At 27.2% G+C, this 22,256-nt stretch overlaps 1 protein-coding gene across 7 annotated transcripts; it reads right to left on the reverse strand.

The window, feature by feature from the left end:
- Positions 1 to 1,429: 1,429 nt before the first annotated feature.
- LOC113389065 (amyloid protein-binding protein 2-like) lies at positions 1,430 to 22,256 on the reverse strand. Of its 7 annotated transcripts, none has more exons than XM_026626115.1 (14): positions 22,173 to 22,256; positions 13,137 to 13,299; positions 9,889 to 10,002; positions 9,697 to 9,823; positions 8,785 to 8,911; positions 8,578 to 8,699; positions 5,765 to 6,131; positions 5,449 to 5,656; positions 5,280 to 5,380; positions 3,872 to 4,038; positions 3,430 to 3,575; positions 2,389 to 2,554; positions 1,880 to 2,025; positions 1,430 to 1,757 (listed from the first exon to the last, which is right to left on the reverse strand). In XM_026626115.1, the coding sequence occupies exons 2-14, from the start codon at positions 13,281 to 13,283 to the stop codon at positions 1,668 to 1,670; spliced, it is 2,028 nt and encodes a 675-aa protein (XP_026481900.1). In that variant the 5' UTR covers positions 13,284 to 13,299; positions 22,173 to 22,256; the 3' UTR covers positions 1,430 to 1,667. The 7 variants fall into 7 exon arrangements, with proteins under 7 accessions (XP_026481900.1, XP_026481901.1, XP_026481899.1 ...); XM_026626116.1 differs by lacking the exon at positions 22,173 to 22,256 and adding an exon at positions 15,769 to 15,901 and having other exon boundaries at positions 3,430 to 3,572; XM_026626114.1 differs by lacking the exon at positions 22,173 to 22,256 and adding an exon at positions 15,769 to 15,901.

Consider the following 22,256-nt stretch of genomic DNA (forward strand, 5'->3'; position numbering starts at 1 on the left):
AGAAATTATTACCATGTTTTTTATTTCAGGTGAAAATCGAAAACTAATAATTTATATCCGAGATGCATTTCTTCATCACAAATGGGCCATGAAATAGATATCGAGAATGCTTTTGTAGAGAAGACATCATAGACTTATACCACATTTAGTTTTAATTGAAGATACAATTCCTAATTACATAATATATTCCATGAAATATTTAGTGAAAGAACTTATGAAGACTTTGTAAAGGATACTTCGATGATTTTTATTTCGAGTTTAATTTTAAATTTGCATTTCTTTTATCATTTGCCATGAAAATGTTGATCAATATGTCATATGTAATTACATTATTTTATAAAAATTGTGAATTATTATTTATTACTTCGTGGATTTGCTAATGTTAAAATTGTGTACATATGCCGAAAAAATAAACATACCATATAAATGTGCTTTTTCTTTTATTTTTCAGATAGTATATATATATATATATATATATATGTGTGTGTGTGTGTGTGTGTGTGTGTATATGTACATACATATAAAATATATATGTATGTACATACTATGTGTATACGCATTCCTAAGTTCATGAATGTATGTGTTCACATATACGCATATGTGTGTATGTGTGTGTTCATATATACGAATATGCCTGTATGTATTTATGTATGTGTGTAAAAAAGGGCCCCTCCACGTCATTTTTTTTTCAAAAATTACGTTATTATTATGAAATATTTTCGTAATCCATATTACGTAATCCACATTACTTAAAATAGGCGAAATTATGACACATATCTTACATTAATCTTACGTAAAAATGACATAAGTATGTAACTTTTTTGCGTAAAAATTACATAAATATTACGGATTTTTGCTTAGTGGGAAATGATCATTTAATTATTTAAATAATCAAACAAATAATCATTTAATAAATGTAGAGTTTCTCAGTATTACAATATGATAGCATTAAAACTTTGCAAAATGATTTTGCAACAAGAAGTATAATTACAAAACAACTATTTTTAAAATATTTTTTAGTTATATTCATGATAAACAAATACTATACATTTTATTTTGCTTCACAGATTTATAATCACTATTTATGCATATATTCTTTCGTGTTTTTATTTGTAAGCTGTTTAAAATAACATCTTTTCTTATGGCAAATAGTTTAAAACTATTTGTTTGCAAAAAAATTTTCTCATTGTTTCAATTTATGGTGAGTTTATGTGCTCATAATAACAGCAATGAAAAATTGTATTCACATAGTATTTTAATTTTAAATTTAAATGTCATATATAAATTTTTAATACTATTAAAAAACTGCTCTCTTTCCAAAATACTTTTCCTAAATCAAATAGTTTTTCTGAATATATTATTAACATATTTATAATTTTGAAATTAACACTTGAATACTTATACAAGTTATAGTATATATATTTATAATCATACATTGTTGGTAAAAAATAAGTCAATGCAAATATTTTATTTTAACTAAAATCTTTTATCATATTGCTCTAAGTTTTTTTTTCTGAAAGATAATGGCATTGTTTACTTACAAATTGTAGAATACTTTGATTTTAATTTATTGAAACTTATATAAATTGTCATGTAGATTTCTTTCACTTATGCTTGTTATACATATGTACGGGACTTAATTTCTGTTTTTTTGCTTCTTGTACCACTTATTTGTGTTTGCACATTGCGAAAAACCTTCGTGTAACATCTTCTATACTAATTGGTTCCTGAATATCTATTTCTACTTGATTGGGCACCTAAAATAATTAACATAATAATAAATGTAATAATATAGGAGAAAGAGACATATATTACATATATTTATATTATGTTATATTATATATATGAAACTAAATTATAACAATTACAATTATTTTACCTGATCTCTTCTCAATTGTCTCCAGCGACTTAATGTTTCCTCATACTGCCACATCTTGTCATTGTCATTCAATTCATGATAAACATGCACCAGGCCACGATAATCGTATTCAAGTCCTGAATAAGTTTCACCAAATAACTTTAAACCTAGAATGAATTATGAATATTTTAACAATCTTAAAAATAGTATTTTTTTTATTATAGAAGATTAATAGATCTACCTGACATTTTTTATAAAAACAAAACATTAACTATAAAAGACATAGAAAAATAACACAATGATGAGGAAAATGAATTTAAAAAATTGTCCAGCATCATAGATACATTGTTCAAGAAAACAAAAATTTAAAAAACGAGCCAGAGAACATAAACTTGCATTTCAAAAACGTAATACTTCAATAAAAACCACTAGTAGTGTGCAAAGTCGAATATTGTGATTCAAATCATTCAAATGATTTCTCTTAAATATTGCATATAAATTCTCAATCATTATTGTGAAAGATTCCATACTTATAGCAATACTGCGATGGTAAAGTGTCTCAGCCTCCCTGTATTGTAGCATATGATAATTATAGAGAGATGCTAAATGACCCACAGATAAACCGACTTCGTAATCATCAGATCCCAGCAATTGCTCCTTAATTGCAATCGCTTTTAGGTGCATACTTTCTGCCTCCTGCAAATGAAAAGATATACTTTAAAAAAATACTATATATAGTTGCATTTTATATGATTGTTTATAATAATTAACACATATTAACATAAGTATAATATAATATATGAACATTTATAATAAATGGTAATAACTATGAGCAGGGCTGGTATAAATACCCACCTAGAGCAGAATACTTTCACTCAATTGATTTACTTATGAAAGAGGTAACTGCTCAAGTTCTTCAACGATTTTACATAACAAATTTATAATATCATATTTTTATTTCTTCTACAAATTTCTTTACACACAATTGAAAAATTTATTTAAATAAAACTGATTTGATTTCAAACATTCAGAAGCCTAGTTTTTTATTGCATACACCATGAATATTCTTTCATAAAATAAGAATCCAAGCAAAAGCTGTTTGTTTGTAATTAATTGTTAAAAGTATTTATTTTGACCATTTTTATAAAACTTATGTTCTAAAACATTGTAAGCTAAAGTGCACAAATTATTAACAAATTTGAAATTAACACTTGAATACTTATACGAGTTATAGTATACATATTTATAATCATACATTGTTGGTAAAAAATAAGTCAATGCAAATATTTTAACTAAAATCTTTTATCATATTGCTCTAATTTTCTTCGAAATATAATGGCATTGCTTACTTACAATTTGTAGAATATTTTGATTTTAAATTATTGAAACTTATATAAATTGTCATGTAGATTTTTTTTCACTTATGTACGAGACTTAATTTCTGTTTTTCTCTCTTTTACCAATTTTCACTTTACTAATTTACTTTCTAAAATTTCGTCCACTACGCATATCAGTTTGGTCTGTTTGGTTACCTGTTCATAATATGTTAAATTAAAATCTTTTGAACCAACCTTGAACTTCTTCATACTCTGATAAAGTCTCCCGAGGTTTCCATAATGTTTAGCAGTCTGGACATTCCGTTCTCCAAAGGCCATTGTAGATAATTCCAAAGCAGTTAAGTGTAGTTTTTCGGACTCATACAAAAGTTCATTCTCTGCTATTAACAAAAACAAAATTTAGAAACATTGTAGAGTAAAAGATTTACTTATGAATAATATTTGTTATGCTTGTCGTTCACATTTATGAATATACTTATTCAATTTAAAAAAATGCCGTCGATACAAGTTTTAAGGAAAATATCAGAAACTTCGAAAACGAAAATTAGAGAAGATAAACACATTAAGAACTAAATTTGTATAAGTCTTACCAAAATTATTGAATCAAAAATCATAGATTAATTTGATTATTTGTCGTTGAGCTATCAATATACTTTTAATTTAAATAAGTACACACCAACAAAAAGTGTACCTTCACCTATGTTGTCCAGGGCAATCTCTTCCAAAATAAGAGCTTTTACACGTTTCGCAGAAGCCAGCATCAGATGATTGCTAGGAACTAAACGCTGCATAATTTCTATGGCCTTTTCAGCATTTTCTCGTGCTTTGTAGAAACGCCCAGAGCTGAAAAATATAATAGTCTACTTAAAACATTTTTGAATTAAACTCATCACTCAGAGTCAGGGTCAGGGTCAGAATTTTAATTAGGGATTAAAAAACAACTGTTTATGAACTGGGTGTTAGTGGCATTTTGCCTGAAGGCAAGTTGCATACAAGTGTGAATAAGCAACTTAAGCCATAAGAAATCAATATATTAATTTTCGAGTGATTTATAAGTATACCCGGTCGAGGGCATCATAATGTAAGTTTCATGACCTGTAAATGTTGATTTTTTTTTTGCTTTTCCCAAAAACAATCATTTCGTCAATAGTCCAGTCATTAAGTCCTTTTGTCGATATAGTACTCCGAGAATTCCAAAAATTGGTAATCTTATAGATTTCGAGGTGCTGCTCTTCACCATTTTCAACTTTGCTACCTCAAATTTTTACGGCAAGTCGCCGCCATAATGGAAAAATGGCGCCAAAAAACAGTTTTTTTTTAGAATATCTCTTTTCTAACTCATTCTACGATAAAAGTAGCTATGTATGAATTAAACTAGATGAAATTTCCTATAATTCATTCAATAACCTTTTTTTTGTAAAATCAAGAGCGCCTGAAAGTCTTTGCTGCTCGCGCCGCAATATCGGATCTTCCTATAGGATAATGAATTGTAGGAAATTTTATCTAGTTTAATTCGTACTGTTCGTACAATATTTGATTGTTCTGTTTTATAAATCTATAGGATTACCAACTTTCAGAATTCCCGCAGTACTATATTGGCAACAGCCTTTTTTGCACCAAATGACTGGATTGCATTATAAGCAGAAAGCTTTTTGAATCGCTCAAATCGGATGCTTAGGTCTCTCAAAAACTGACATTTATTGTACATTTCGCTCTGTATCTTCGAAATTGGCTGGACCTGCCTTTGCCAAAAACTAATCACCACTTCTGCACACTTTGCTCCATATCTCCGAAACGGCTAGACCTGCCTTTGCCAAAAACTAATCAGCACATCTCCCTATCAATAGGAATCGAATGTTTTCTGAACCATTCAAATCGGTTGATCCGTGCGCCCGAAAACGTGGACAAAAAATTGCGGACACACAAAACACACACACTCATCCATTTTTTCTGAGGTATGCCAAAATGTTCAGAAACTTCTGAAACGTGAAAAAATGCAAAAATTTTCATTTTCAATTTTCGGCCCAGTACTAAAACTTACACTACGGGAAGTTAAAAAAATATAGAATGTTTATTAAAAATACCTGTATTCGTGTACATAGAGTGCATAGGCAAGATCTTCATGTGCTATGGCCACATGAAGATTGTATACTCCAAATATGGCATATTTTATATCTAAAGCATCCTGAAAACATAAAGACATTTGAATACAGTTTTACAACATGATAGAGATTCATAATCTATTAAGTTTACCTTATATATTTTGACACTGTGAGCTATAGAATCTACATTAAGCAAATAGAACCCGTAATCTATTAGAGCATCCGAGTATTTAGGATGTTTCAATCCAAATGTTTCTCTGGCTAAGTAAACGGCTAATCTGATCAACAACCCTGCTCTTGCAAAATCTCTTTTTACCACACAAGATTTGGCTGCTTGACGAAGAACATCAATCTTAACTCTGAAATAGTAAAAATATAATTATAGCCATCTATAAAGTCATAAACAACTTTTAAGCAAATCTTTGGTAAGTTTAATAAATTTAGTTTATATATCTATTATCACTTACTTGGCAGGAGCATCGCCTCTCAAATATTTCAAAGCCTTAACACTATACTGATAACTGGCATCGTAATCACTTCTATTAAACCACAAGCGTGAAAGCTCAGCATACAAAGCTGCCAAATGTCTGCCAAGTCCATCATTTGGTGCTTGATTGCACAAAGAATAATTGCTTTTAACAAAAATATCCGGATTAAAAAAATATGACCTTTCTGATGATGCAGCAGTTGACTCTGATGATATGGCAAGATTTTTTGTTTCACACGAAGAGCATTCAGAAGGACCAGCTTCACTGAAATTATCTTCACTATCCGAAGAAATGGAACTCTGACAATTCAGTAATATTTCACTAGAAGTACTTTCACCAGGATCATCTGGATAAAATGAATAAATGATATTTGAGAAGAGGATATTTATGGGACTTTTCTCAGATAACGTTGCTATTAGGGAATGCACCGATAAGAAATTTCAATACCGGTATTTCGGTATTTTTTATGTTAAAACCGGCAATACCGGTATTTTTATCGTCTTAAATATAAACAAAATTGATAGTTATTTGTACAAATTTAAAAAATTATATATACAACTTCAACTATATGCAATTATACAATAAAACTAGTGGTGTATGGCATCGCGTCTTGAAGAAAATTGCTGAAACTTCCCGTACCAAAAATTAAATTTTTAAAAAAGATTCATTTTTTTAACTTTGAAAGAAATTAGATTTTTGAGAATTTTTGAATTTATGAAAAAATGGAGTTTTTTGGAAAAAAAAACTTTTGGAATTTATTTTTATTTTGAAATATTTTGGAAATTTGGAATTTTTTCAAGGCAATCGCACTGCTTTAGCTGCAGTATAGAAGCGCGTGAGCGCCGCGTCGCCGCTTAACGAATAAACGACGTTAAATTATTGAAGTCTCCATAAAATATTTGATAATTTGATGTGCATATGTCTAATGATCATTTTTGACCGTCAAATGGCATTTTTTTACTTTTTTTTACTAAATCTCCGAAACCGCTAAACCCGCCTTTCAAAAATTTAATCAGTTCTTCATCTTGTCAATACAAGTAAAATGCTTTTTGAATTATTAAAATTGGGCGCTCCGTTCTCTTGAAAACGGAGTTACCGTTTTTGACGCTTTTTGCCCCGTATCTCCGAAACGGTTAGACCTGCCTCTGCCAAAAACTAATCAACACTTCTTCTTATCAATACGAATCGAATGTTTTTTTAACTTCCCGTAGGGTAAATTATTGTAATGGGCCGAAAATCGGAATTGAAAATTTTTACATTTCTCGACGTTTTGAAGGTTTCTGAACATTTTGGCATACCTCAGAAAAAATGGATGTGTGTGTGTGTGTGTATGTATGTGTGGATACAAATTTCCAGTCACGTTTTAGGGCGCACGGATCAACCGATTTGAATGGTTCAAAAAACATCCGATTCCTATTGATAGGGAAAAGAGCTGATTAGTTTTTGGCAAAGGCAGGTCCAGCCGTTTCGTAGATACGGAGCAAAGAGTGCAGAAAATAGAAATCGTATTTTTGAGAGAACGGAGTATCCGATTTGAATGATCTAAAAAACATTCAATTAGTAATGATTGGGAGAAGTGTTTATTAGTTTTTGGCAAAGGCAGGCCCAGCCATTTTGAAGATACGGAGCTAAATATGTAAAAAATGGCAGTTTTTGAGAGAACTAAGCGTCCGATTTAGATGATTCAAAGAACGAAATATTTTCGAAAATATTTATTTTTAATATTGACTATAGTTCTAATATACTTTACAAATAATTTCAACTCTGCAATTCAGTTTATATAATATTTATAAATATTAGACAATGTTACAATATTTATAATAATCTATTTGAAAACATTCAATATTCCTCGAACATTTCGTTACGGTACGGGAAGTTCCAGCAATTTGCCTTAAGGCACGATGCCACCTACCCCACTAGTTAATTATTCAAATCAGTTGATCGGTGTTCCCGAAATCTTCGACGAAAATTTGTATCCGCGCACACACACACATACATATACACACACACATGAACATTCATTTTTTCTAAGGTATGCCAAAATGTTCAGAAACCTTTGAAACGTAAAGATATATAAAAATTTTCATTTTTTATTTTTTTGCGATTACTATAACTAACCCCACAGGAAGTTAAAAAACAATAATTGTATTTGATCATCAAATCAATTGTATTTGAATATCAGTATTGAGTACTACATTAAGTACCTTTCACTAAAATCAAACGTTAGAGTAAGGAAGACCAAAAACTCATTAACGAACATAATATTTATTATATTTAATATTATTATAGTAAATTGTATTACCTAATATTAATATACTATAATTGTTGATATAAAATATTTTCGCGCAGATGCCACTTTAAAAAACATTTAAACATTTTTACATAAGCTTAAAAGATTAAATAAACATTATTATTTATTAATTCGATTCTATTTACTTAGACAATATATGAAGCCCTTTGGAAAGCAATAAATTTTCATTTTAATGATAAGTTGAGATAATATTTCGACATTTGTTTATACTATAGAACGATGAGCGCAATGTGTATCAACTAGCACTTATGTAAAAATACCAAAAATACCGGTATTAATATTGCTAAAAAATGCATACCGATATTTCGGTATTTCGATATACCAGTAGTTCGGTATGCCGGTATTTCGGTATACCGGTTTTGCATTCCCTAGTTATAGCATATTGATAAAAATGATTTCTATGAACATAATACAAATAACAGTTGCAATTTTTTTGTTCTACAAATACTTTTACATAAAGTAATATAAAATATCAACTCACCTTGCTCTGGTTTAGAACAAGAACTCTGACCATGTAAAACTTGTTCAACTAATTCTGTCGACATTTTTGCAGTCTCCAAAGCAGCCTCCAAACGATAAAATATTGATTGTGTGTGCAACAATCTATTGGAAAAAGATAAACAAACAATTTACTAATTAGAAAATGCAATACTATTGCTTGTATATATTTAATATTTTAATTATATACCTTTGATAGCACTGTAATGTCAGATGCATCATTCTTTCAGTTCGTTTGCAATCGTGACATAATGTACGAACACATAATAGAACTCTTTCGCTATGTGTGAACCATCCAGCATCTGACAAAAACCCACCTGAGGATAGAAGATTAATATAAAACAATAAATTAGATAACTAACAGAATAAAATAACTATATAACAAAAATAGGAATCATTCACAAAACATGCCGTTAATTTAATTTATAAATACAGTAATACGCCGCTAAACGCTGCTTCGTTTAACTTCAATAAACTTACGTTTCTTACACGGCACAGATTTTTCATGAAGATTATTAAATGAAGACGGGATAAAATATTTTTCCGATCTAGACATTTTCTATTAAATCAAGAAATCTACTAGGACGTTTAAAAAACTCTCGCATGCGGGGAAGCAAAGAACACTCTCACGCGACACGACGACCAATCACAATCGACCCGTATAGAAATGATATTATCGAGAGCGAACGACGTATCAATGGCACTCGACTCGGCCGTAACGCTTTTTCCGTTGCATTTTCACAGATTTACACCCTAGTCGCGCCCAAAGAAGTTTTACTTCGAAAAATATTGATAGCACTTGGTTTCGAAGAAGTGCAAATAAAACTTTCAATTGTTCTTGTAAGTACATTAATCTTTGATCAATATGACTGAAATTATGTACCAATTTGTTTGAAATAATCTACTATTTAACAGGAGTTCAAAACAGAAGGTTTTAGATTCTTTGTCCATTCAAAAAGAAACTTCTAAAAGAACTCAATTAAAACTAAATTAGATGCTTTCTGGTCAGAATAAACTGAATGATCCGACTGCATTAGATTTTTTACATTTTGATAAGTATAAGTAGACCATTTTAATACTGTATTAATAAAATTATACTGACCTAATCTAAGACCTAATTGTATAGTCTCCACTGCCTTTTTTTCATCTTGTGGATCAGTTTCTGAACATTTCTCTGCCATCTGATCTGATAAATCTCTGGCCGAGTTTGATTTATGATCCATCACAGCCTGGTAAAACAAAATCACAATTTATATTCATTCAAATAATTTAAATAAAAATTTAGACTGTTTACCTGAAAACATTTGAGTAATTTTATTCTGGCACTTAGCTCCCTTAAAAGTCTTGCAAAAATCTCTAGATCGCCCAACTCCATTGATAAATTACAAATCTCTTCTTCTTGTAACATCTGCGAATAAAAGAGTGATACATATAACATGTATTTCGAAAAATTATTTACTCAATTTCATTTTTAAATATCTTCTGCGTTCTTAGGGTCCCACATTCCATTCTTCAGGAGATTTAAGTATTATTATATTATGATTTTATTTTTTGAACTTTCTTCATATGCTTCTACTTTTCTAAATCAAAAACCTCTTTCTTATGTCATTTTCCCTTATTTCCCTTTATTTCATACGAGTATATTATTTTCCCTTATTTCTTAAATTATTTTGCCTAATTTCTTATATTAATTTCCCTTATTTCCTTTATTTATTATATTATTTTCTCTTATTTCTTATATTATTTTCCCTTATTGCTTATATCATTTTTCTTTTCCCTTATTATATTATGACTTTATTTTCTTTCACTTTCGTCATATGCTTTTACTTTTCTGAATTAAAAACCTCTTTTTTCAAAGAAATATTCATTTCTAAATATTTCTATTTTTCCCATGTTTCATTCTCCAGAAATTTTAAAAATATTCATTCATTTATACACTTTTTAATTTAATTTAAACGAGAAAAAAATCTACTTCTTGTCTTTGGAGGATTGAAATTAAATAATATTTAATTAAGGCTTACTAAAAATTAAATAAATTACACAGTAACTAAAAATTATATTTGATAATAATTTGAGTCACATGTGTATATTGAACCATGTTTTTATTATATTTCATGTTTTTATTATATTTGTGTGTATATCTTAATGCAACTTGATGAATTTATGGAGAAATAGGTCGTGTAATTTTTTTTTATTACAATATCTGTTACAACTGCTAAATTATATAATATCTAGTAACATTAAGTGAATATATAACATGATTATAAATAAAATAGAGGTTGTGTGAATGGTGTGATATCTTTGTGTCTCTTATCTTTATAAAAATAGATTCTGCAATTTTTTACAAAATATTTCCACAAACAGAAAATTCAAAAATAGACACAAAGTATGAAATAGCATTTTAAGATTAAAATATACACACAACCGTAATAAAAAAACAAAGTTTAGTAACACAAATTCAGAATTTTACTCATTTAAGACAATAGGGCGGGTCAATTTAAAAAAGGTCACTTAGGCATATATGATTTTCGGATACTAGGGATCAAAGTAAGATACTTTGCTGAAGAAACCATCGCTCTAAAATGAATTCTGACGTCCCGTGCATTGACCGAAAGATAAGGGTTTTACCCGCTCTAATACACAACATACACAAAACTTATAAATTATTATTTTATATGAATTTATAATTTAAATTTTATTCAAATTTTTAGTTTCAATACTTTAAAGTTCCTGAAGAAAGGGGGGCACAAATTCTAGAATACTTATTGAAAAAGAAAGAAACTCTAAATTCACAGGAATAAATTCATAAATTTTAATAGCTATCTTAGAACCTAAACTGTAATAATTAAAATAATTTAAATATTTAAAAAAAATTAAAATAATTTTATTAATTTAAAAAAATAAATTTAAAATTATATATAACTGACGACCATTTGGAAGTAATTTGTGAAACAAATTATTGGTGTATATGTTTGTGTATATTTATTGATTTGAGTCATAAATCATATTTAGTTATAAATCATATTGCAAAATAAAATTGCAGTTTGTCAATGTTTATTATAAACAAATAAATTTATATGAGCAAATGATTTATAATCTGATTGTATTCTAAACAAATCTTGGCACTAAATATTTTCCGACATAATTTAAATGCCATAATAAATATAATATAAACAAAAAACACTCATTATTTGGCTCATAAATTCATTAAGACATTAAAAAAACTATATTTTTTTCAAGAAGGTGAACTCTTATTTTTATCACACACATATATATTATAATAAATTATAAACAATTAATAATATAGTAATAAAAATTAAGAATAAAGGTAATTAAAAACTCGACATGCACCTGTAAGGTACTAAATATATTATATATCAAAATTAATAAAACTATTAATGTACATCGTTATTTATCAAAATTAGGATATACGTATAGTTTTAATTTAATTCAAGTAATTTAGGTTCAAATACAAAATATTATTGTAAAATTAAAACAAAAATTGTAAATCATGTAAATAGCTAATTTGAACTTAAACGTTTAATTTTTTTTTAATTTAATTATTTTTGTGATTTAGTTGAGAATATATATTATACTCGTATATTCTCACTGATTTTATTGAAATTATCTTTTATATATCTAGATTCTATTCTGGAATTAAACCTAGGGGTAGATTTACGTACTACAGCTGGTGCTAGGCTCTATGAATTCGAGAAACAATTAAAATTAATTGTGATTTAGTTGAAAATATATATTATACGCCTATGTGGTCATTTATTTTATTCGATTTAATCAGAATTATCATTTCTATATTTAGATTCTATTCTGGAATTAAACCTAGGGGTAGATTTACGTGCTACAGCTGGTGGCGCCTCTATGAATTCGGAAAACAAAATTAATTGTGATTTATTTGAAAATATATATTATACTCGTATATTCTAATTTATTTTATTCAATTTAAGCAGAATTATCATTTCTCTATCTAGATTCTATTCTGGAATTAAACCTAGGGGTAGATTTACGTGCTACAGCTAGTGGCGCCTCTATGAATTCGGGAAACAATTAAAATTGAGGTAATATAAAAGCAGTGGCGTTTGTGATTTATTTATTCTAAAATTATCACAATAAATATATATTTTGAAATTTATTTAAAAAATATTTTGTTTTTATCAAAAATATCCCTTTTGGACCCCGAACCGCAGTTTTTTCTCATCTATAAAACAAACTAACAATGGCTATAAATAGTTTAAGATTGTAGCATGTTTCTATTGAAATTGATTGATCTATATCAATTTGATTCAATAGAAATTTGTCTGAAGGTTGAGCATGCTGAAGGGATACACACAAACATATATATATATATATATATATATATATATATATATATATATATATATATATATATATATTTTATAATAAATGAAAAATTATTATTATTATCATTAGCAGATTTCGAATTGTTGTTTGAACTCCTCTTATCAAATTATTAATGTGATAAAAAGATAATCCTAATAATCCATATATTGACATGATAGAACTCACCGTGTAATATATATCCATGAGGACATTATCTGGCAAAGTTCGTAAGACATTTTTATCCGTAGGTCTTTTGTGCAAATTTGAACCTACGCAAGCTATGCTTAACAGATATAAACTTTTTGGCATATTTGAGGATTGCACATCTACCATGGTTTGGCAAAATTATCTGGAAAAAGAAATAAATTTTAAATTATAATTGAAACATGTATATCATAATTTTATTTTATACCCAATATATTAAAAAAAGCAACTGTTTAATCATTCGAGTAATAAAAGATGTAAATCTCGTAAATGATTATAGTTATTTGAAGAAAAACTAGTCAATAGTATAACTAATTAATCAACTTTTATTGTTTCTAGCTTACAATATTTTGACAAAAATATCTGCAAAAAGAATTTAATAACAATTTGTTATTCTTACAGAGAGGAATTAATTATACAGAGAGGAAAATCAGTATATTTTTTGTAATCCTGATTGTGTTATACACAATATATCAGAAGAAGAAAAAATAATCTATATACATCTATAAATTAATCTATTAATTTGAAGTAAATGTATCTGGTACTGACTACTCAATAAAAGGTGATTAATTCTACTTCTACTTATACAACATTTTGACAAAATTATCTGTAGAAAGATTAAAATTAAAATTTGCAACAATAAAATTAATGTAATATTTTTAGTCATCATAAACTTATTATACACTCGATAACTAAAGACTGAATATTAGATGAAGAAATTGATCAATTATTACATTAACAGGTTATGGGCTCCTGAATTAAAATTATTTAAAACAAATATATTTGATACTGACTGTAGTTTTATTAATTATACTTCTAAGTATAGTCTATTTTGGAAATATAAGTTGAACATTGTAATAATAAAGATAAAAACGGGAAAAAATATAATTATCAACTTTGAAGAAAAATTTAAATTGTTTTTATAATACTGTTTTATTCCTTTTTATTTTATTAACTAGAATAGTATGTATAAATACTAGTATAATTAAATGTTAAATATGAACAATACAACACTCAGATTTTTAACACACACTTTATTTAATAATTACAGAAGTTTCGAGACCATGGTATGCCTCATCTTCAGTGTAATTTCAAAACAGTAAAAATTATATACTAATATTTTATTCAAATTATTTTTAATTTTTGAAAATAAGAAAAACACCAACTATCTTTTACAATGCTTGACATAGTACTATACATGAGAATATATACAGAGATATTTGAAAATAAATCTGAAGTGTCGAAGATGAAGGGACAAGGATGGATATTATTATAATGTATTATAGTGTAATGAAGAGAATAAGATAAATGTATATGTAGTTTAAACATAATATTTAAACAGTTGAATATTTTATCTAATAAAAAATTTAGACAAAATATATTAGAAGAAGAAATTGCTTACTTGCAAAAAGTATTATTAAAATTATTTAAATTACATATATTCGAGAGTGATTGGTATAAATATTTAGCTACTGAATAGAGTATATTGTAAGCAATTTCATTTACACTGAAGATTTTAATTGTAATTTGTGATTGAAAAATGAAAACATTATTATTATTTGAGCAATATACTCGATGTTAAGACAACAATATGTTAGAAGAAGAAATTGCTTACTCAGTCGATTAAATAAGAAATATATACAGACTCTTGAAATAAGTTAGACATGGCTTCTGAGATTGATATATTTAAAGCAGTCTTTGTTTTAAATTGAATTAGTGTTGCATATTTGTTATTTATACAAAGTGTTATATATATATATATATATATATATATATATATCTTAAAAGATGTTTATGTAATTTAAAATACCATATATTCTCTCCTTTATTGTCTTTAGTATAATATGATTCGTACATGATAAAATGTAAACTCATTATAGTATTGCTTTGGACGATGAATAAATAAATAAATGAATATATATATATATATATATATATATATATTCAAAGTAACTGGCAGCCCATTCGTCGAAATAAAAAACATATATATATATGTGTATATATATATATATATATATATATATATAACTTGTTTAATCAGTCGATTAAATAAAAAAATGTATATAGACTCATGAATGAATATTTTTATTCAAAGCAAGAGTATTCGATACTGATTACCATAACAATTAATAAAATTTTTATTAAAATCTGCTTCCAAATGGAGCATATTTATAAAAATTCTTATGCAATGTAGTATACATCAATTAACATAACATAAATATTGTTTTATCTTACTTAATTTACAAATGTAGTCCAAATTGTATTTATATTTATTTCATATTGAATTTTCTATTACCTCAATCAGCACCAATTATACAACTTGCAAATTTTAAATTCGTGGTCCAAATATTCATGCTGTATGTATACGTAAATTTTAAAATTCAAAATTCTAGATAAATTAACAATGCATTGTTTAATAAATAATAACTAATAAATATAAACACAAAATAAGATTGATTAACTTGGTGATTTGACAGCCATGGCTGGTAATTGACAGATGGAGAACAAAACAACAAGATGATAAAAAATGATGAATTATGAAATTAACTTTTGCACTAAATGCAATTAAATATGTTTATTAATGATAAATATTAAATTAAATTATTATTATTACCTATTATTTTATACAGCGAGTGTTTTACACAGCGCTGTTTTGTTCAGTCACACAAACACAGAACTGATTTCTTCTCACAAAAGCACTTGCAGTTATTTTTTATATTTAATTATTTATATTTATATTTATCACTTTCGTTCACTAAATACTTATTAATTAATGAATTGTTTTTAAGGATGGACTTAAATAAAATAATAATAGTTTCCGTGATTGGAAAACCTTGACTTGCTTTCTAGTTGCTCATATGTCAAGTCTTTTTGTTGTGTGGTTGGCACTGAATTGAACATATGTTCAATGTAGTGGCTGATATACAATATATATACAAGTGTATATACATGCATATATATATATATATATATATATATATATATATATTTTAACTTCCCATAGGGCATGTTATAGTAATCACAAAAAAATCCAAAATGAAAATTTTTATATATCTTTACGTTTCAAAGGTTTCTGAACACTTTGGCATATCTTACAAGGAGAACCCGCGCATTGCTCGTCTGGGCTTTTGATGAAATTTGGCACAATGGTAGATTTTATGCCCAAACTGACCATAGTAAAATATTAGAGGCCTATGAAAAGCGATTTAATTATAAAAATTATTTAAAAGAACGCTCCATGCTATGTGTACACTGCGATGCATGTGCGCTGCTTAAATGCAAACTTGAATTAATTTTTATAATTAAACCGCTTTTTATAGGCCTCTAATATTTTAACACGGTCAGTTTGGGCATAAAATCTACCATTGTGCCAAATTTCATCCTTGTTAGAAAAAATGGATGTATGTGTATGTATGTGTGTGTGTGTGCGTGCGGATACAAATTTTCGTCGACAATTTCGGGAACACGGATCAACCGAATTGAATAATTCAAAAAATTGATCGATTCGTATGGATAAAGAGACATGGCTGATTAGTTTTTGGCGAAGGCAGGTCGAGCCGTTTCGAAGATAAGGGGCAAAAAGTGCCAAAAATGGTAACTCAGTTTTTAAAAGAACGGAGTGTCCGATTTTATTAATTTAAAAAAATATTTTACTTGTATTGACAATATGAAGAACTGATTAAATTTTCGGGAAAACAGGTCCAGCAGTTATGGATTCTCAATAAAACTAAATTAAAACACGATGCCATGCACCCCACTAGTTTTATTTTAATCTGTAATATATTAATCTATAATAATTTAATCTTTTTAATTTTTGTAAAAATTCTTTTAGATACTGATGTATAAATATAAAAAAAATGCTGAATGATGACACACATACCATTTCGAAACGTATAAATATAATTCATTATTTTTTGTTCTTCAACTTAAGTTTCTTCTTCAAGATAGGTCTCAATATCGAACAAAACTAGTGGGGTGCATGGCATCGTGCCTTAAGACAAATTGCTGAAACTTCCCGTACCGTAATTAAAAATCTTGGTACGGAACTAAAAAAAAATTACACAAAATGTGTACACATTATATTAAAATATCTATAAAATATCTGATAATTTGATGTACATGTATCCAATACACATTTTTGACCGCTAAATGACATTTTTTTAACTTAATTTTATTGAGAGTCTATAACCGCTGGACTTGCAATCCAAAAAATGTAATCAGTTTTTCATCTGGTCAATAAAAGTAAAATGTTTTTTGAGTTATTAAAATCGGACGCTCCGTTCTCTTAAAAACTGAGTTATCGTTTTTGGCAATTTTTGCCCCGTATCTTCGGAACGACTAGACCTGCCTTCGCCAAAAACTAATCAGCACGTCTCCTTATCAATACGAATCGAATGTTTTTTGAATTACTCAAATCGGTTGATCGGTGTTCTCGAAATCGTCGACGAAAATTTGTATCCGCACACACACACATACATTCATTTTTTCTAAGGTATACCAAAATGTCCAAAAACCTTTGAAACGTAAAGATAGATAAACATTTTTATTTTCGATTTCTTTGCGATTACTATAACTTACCCTACGGGAAGTTAATACTTAAGTTTTATTATTTAAGTAATAAAATGAATAAACACCACACCAGGAAAAACAATCACAAAAATTTAAACTAACATTAATTAAAAAATAAAACATATGTAATAAATAAAGTACAAAAAAATTGTTTTAAAGTTAATCCAAAGAGTTAAGTAGTATACACGTATTACGAGCCAAGACCGAACGCACCCGATAATAGACGAAGGGTTCACGAAAGTTGATGCAGGAGTGGGTTTCAAGGATAGTTAAACTGTGGGGATAACAACTAGAGAAAATACAATATCAAAAATATGAACATATAAGTATTAAAAAGACTAAAATTGAAAAACAACAAGAGTCTAAGATTTGAAAAATTATTTTTTTAAATATTGATAATATTATGATGTACTTAAATAGCAGAATTTCGTTTATTAACGCAATGAGGGTTTAAAAACTGATTTAGCAAATTCTGAGGTCACCATTCTTTTCCTTATGTAAAATAATAGGATTCTTGATAATAATTGTATGGTTTAAACTAATGACATGTTCAGAAAACATTGTCTTATACTGATTTGGATTTGTTTGTTCTCGTTCTTCTCTTGGCCGATTTTCACTAAATTTTACATGCGTATTCAGTAGGTTTGAGAATCGGCTACTATCTATTTTTTCAAACGCCTAAGTGATAAAGATTGTTCACCCTTAAATTTGTTGTTTTAATTTTTGGACGATTTTGTTGGTTTTAATTTTTTTATAATAACCCTGAATTTTTACTTTTTTATTACCAACCCCTATTTTTTACAGGCATTTTAGTATTTCAGTAATTTTTTATCAATGAATATTTTTGACATTTGGCTTGTCAACCCTAATACTTTTTTAATTTTGAGATCAATATCCTTTATTTTAATTCTTTTAATTGAAATTTAACAAAATACATGCAACTTTTTTTACTTTACAGTACTATTTATTTTTATCGGGGGTTGTCGACCCCTAACATTTTTTTTAATGTTTAGACAAATTTCATTTATTTCAATTTTCTATAATTAGAAATTGAATTAGTGGTTCAAGATATCGCACAATAATTGGTGGAACTTCCCGTACCGAAACTTTTTTTTTTTGAAAATTTTGAACTTTTTTTTATATATATACATCCGATATATAAATTCCTAGTAGTGTATAAATCAATATATAAATGTATAAATTTATTTTGCTAATATATACATCCGATATAAAAATGCCTAGTAGTGTATAAATCAATATATAAATGTATATATCCATTTTTTCATATATTCAGTCGATATATAAATTCAAAATAGAGTATATATCAACATATAAATGTATATATCCATTTTTCTCAAATACCAAAGCTATATATAATCGGGAAATAGTGTATAAATCGATATATAAATGTATATATGCATTTTCCTTAAATACCGAGACCATATATAATGGGGAAATAGTGTATAAATTAATATATAAATGTATATATCCATTTTCCTTAAATACCGAGGCCATATACAATAAGGGTAAATAGGGTATAAATCAATATATAAATGTATATATCCAATTTCCTTAAATACCGAAGCCATATATAATGGGGAAATAGTGTATAAATCGATATATAAATGTATATATCTATTTTTCTTATATACCGAGGCCATATATAATCGGGAAACAGTGTATAAATCGATATATAAATGTATATATCTATTTTCCTTAAATACCGAGGCTATATATAATTGGGAAATAGTGTATAAATCAATTGATTGAAAAGAAATTGGATATATACATTTATATATTAATATATAAATGTATATATCCAATTTCTTTAAATAACGAGGCCATCTTTAATCAGAAAATAGTGTATAAATTGATATATAATTGTATATCTCTATTTTTCTAATATATACAGCCGATATATAAATGCTTAATAGTGTATAAATCAATATATAAATGTATATATCTATTTTTCTTAAATATCGAGGTCATATATAATCGGAAAATAGTGTATAAATTGATATATAATTGTATATATCCATTTTAATAATTTTCCACAAAAATTTTTATCCACACACACATCCATTTTTTTTAAGGTATGCCAGAATGCTCAGAAACCTCTGAAACGTGAAGCCTTAGATTTTTGGACGGTTATTAAAACTTTTACCCTCACCTTTATGATTAACACCCCTTATCGGAAACCAACGGTATTTTAGTGAAACATGAATTATATCAGCATAAAAAGTTTTGTCAAATTATTTGTGAAGAAATTGCTTAGACGATCTTAACCATAGATAAAAAACTACATCACAGTAGCTAAAATATATAAAAATTAACATTAATTATAAAGGTGAATAAATTTTTTTTAAGAATGTTTTACAAGATGTTAACGACATTTGTTTATTTTTCACTGTTGATTATCCCATCCAATTGGAATGCATATGTTTTAAAAAAGCATCCTGTGGGTTGTGAAAAAACAACATTTATAAAACTTACCTACACGAAAACAAAATATTTTTGAATCAAAACAATATGGAATGAATGTACTATATTAGCAGAATTATTTCTATTTCTTATATATAAACCCTTTCCACTCGCAAATTTATATGTATTTTGCCGCCGGAGCGGCGGCATCCGATTGGAGAGGGTTAGTTTTATTAGTATGAGTATCAAATTCAAGGAAATTTCTATAATTAAATAAGTTAATAAAACGTTTGACATTTTTAATGAATTATATTAGAGCTGTAAATAATGTGTCACTTTTCGTGTGTACAAAAGTTATTTTGTCGTTTGGAAAAAATATTGTTAAATAATAACTTTAGTAAACATTTACCTGACCATTAGATATATAAACAATTTTAACTAAAAAGTCGTCTTTATATAGTAATTTAACAACGTGTTTTAAACGAAATTACTAAGCAATAGTAATTTAAAAACTTAAATTAGGTGTAAGTGTTATTTTGCCCTAAGGTAAGTTTCCTAATGCGAGTAAATAATTTTATATTTTTCAGATCATTTATTGAATTTTCGTTGACTTGAAAATAGTAGTATGAAATGGATGTATATTATACATATACATATACATATATTATTATATTATTATATTATATTATACATATACATATACATATATTATTTGTATTTTATTATGTATTTTAAATGCACAATCAATGTCATGCCAATTTATACACATTAGATTAATAGCCATGTTATAGAGGCTATAAAAACTTTTTGAAAACTTAAATAAACAACGCACAATTGATTTAACTCGTATATATATGTATATATATATATATATCTTATACATAAAATTCTTCTGTACAGATGTACGGATTCAAACTCCTCCTACACGGCGGTTATTGGAATTTTGATAAATCTTTTTGGAGTTTGTTAAGAAAATTTTTTAAAATATCTTGAATTATAAAACTATAGTACTAAAAATTTGCAAAAAACAACATATCATTGAATAAAACGACTTTGAATTTTATATTTCATTATTTAGCAATAAATATAAAATTCGGGTCATTTTTTGTTTTTTGTCAAATAACTCACAAATTTGATATGGGGGCACAATTTTTCACTTAGAGCGGGTGAAACTGGATGTAATTTACGACATTTCAATGTAAACACTTATATACAGTCCGATATAAAAGTTTTGAATAAAACGACTATAAATTTGATATTTCATTATTTAGCAATAAATAGATTTTGTCGGGACATTTTTTGGTTTTTATCAAATAACTCATAAATTTTATATGAAAGCCCCCTTTTCTAGTTAGATAGGGAGAAACTAGATAAAATTTACTACATTTCCATTTCAACACTTAAATATAGTCCGATATAAAAGTTTAGAATAAAAAGACTTTGAATTTGATATTTTATTATTCGGCAATAAATAGAAAATTTGGGACCAGTGGAATCCCATGGGAATCCACTAAGATTCCTATGTTCCTAAGATGATTGCATGCAGCGCCTCTATGCAAAATTGTTCTCAGTTTTCAGGGAACTACTTCATGATATGAATTTTTATGGGAATTGGATATATAAATGTATATATTGATTTATACATGATTATATATATACTATCTGTCTTGGTTTGTATGGAAATTGGATATATAAATGTATATATTGATTTATACATGATTATATATATACAAGCTGTCTCGGTTTGTATGAGAATTGGATATATAAATGTATATATTGATTCTTAGTTTGTATGGGAAATGGATATATAAATTTATATATTGCTTTTCCCATCATTATATAGACCAAATTCGGTGCATGGCATCTTGCCTTAAGGCAAATTGCTAGAATAGGCGTAATGAAATATAATAAAAAGAATTTTAAATGATTTCAAATAGATTATTATAAATTTGGGAGGTATACAGAAAAAATTTATAAAAATTACAGTACACAAAAAACATCATGCTTTTGACAATTACTATAACTTACCTTCCTTATACTTCCGAGAGTCCACAATCACAAAAACCAAGATGTGACGACCAATGAGGTGACGATGACCACTGCACCAAGAAG

Source organism: Ctenocephalides felis, unplaced genomic scaffold (assembly GCF_003426905.1).
Source record: "Ctenocephalides felis isolate EL2017-DRISC unplaced genomic scaffold, ASM342690v1 CF-g0.4_SCAFFOLD_03573, whole genome shotgun sequence".
In the NCBI taxonomy this organism is placed as follows: domain Eukaryota; kingdom Metazoa; phylum Arthropoda; class Insecta; order Siphonaptera; family Pulicidae; genus Ctenocephalides; species Ctenocephalides felis.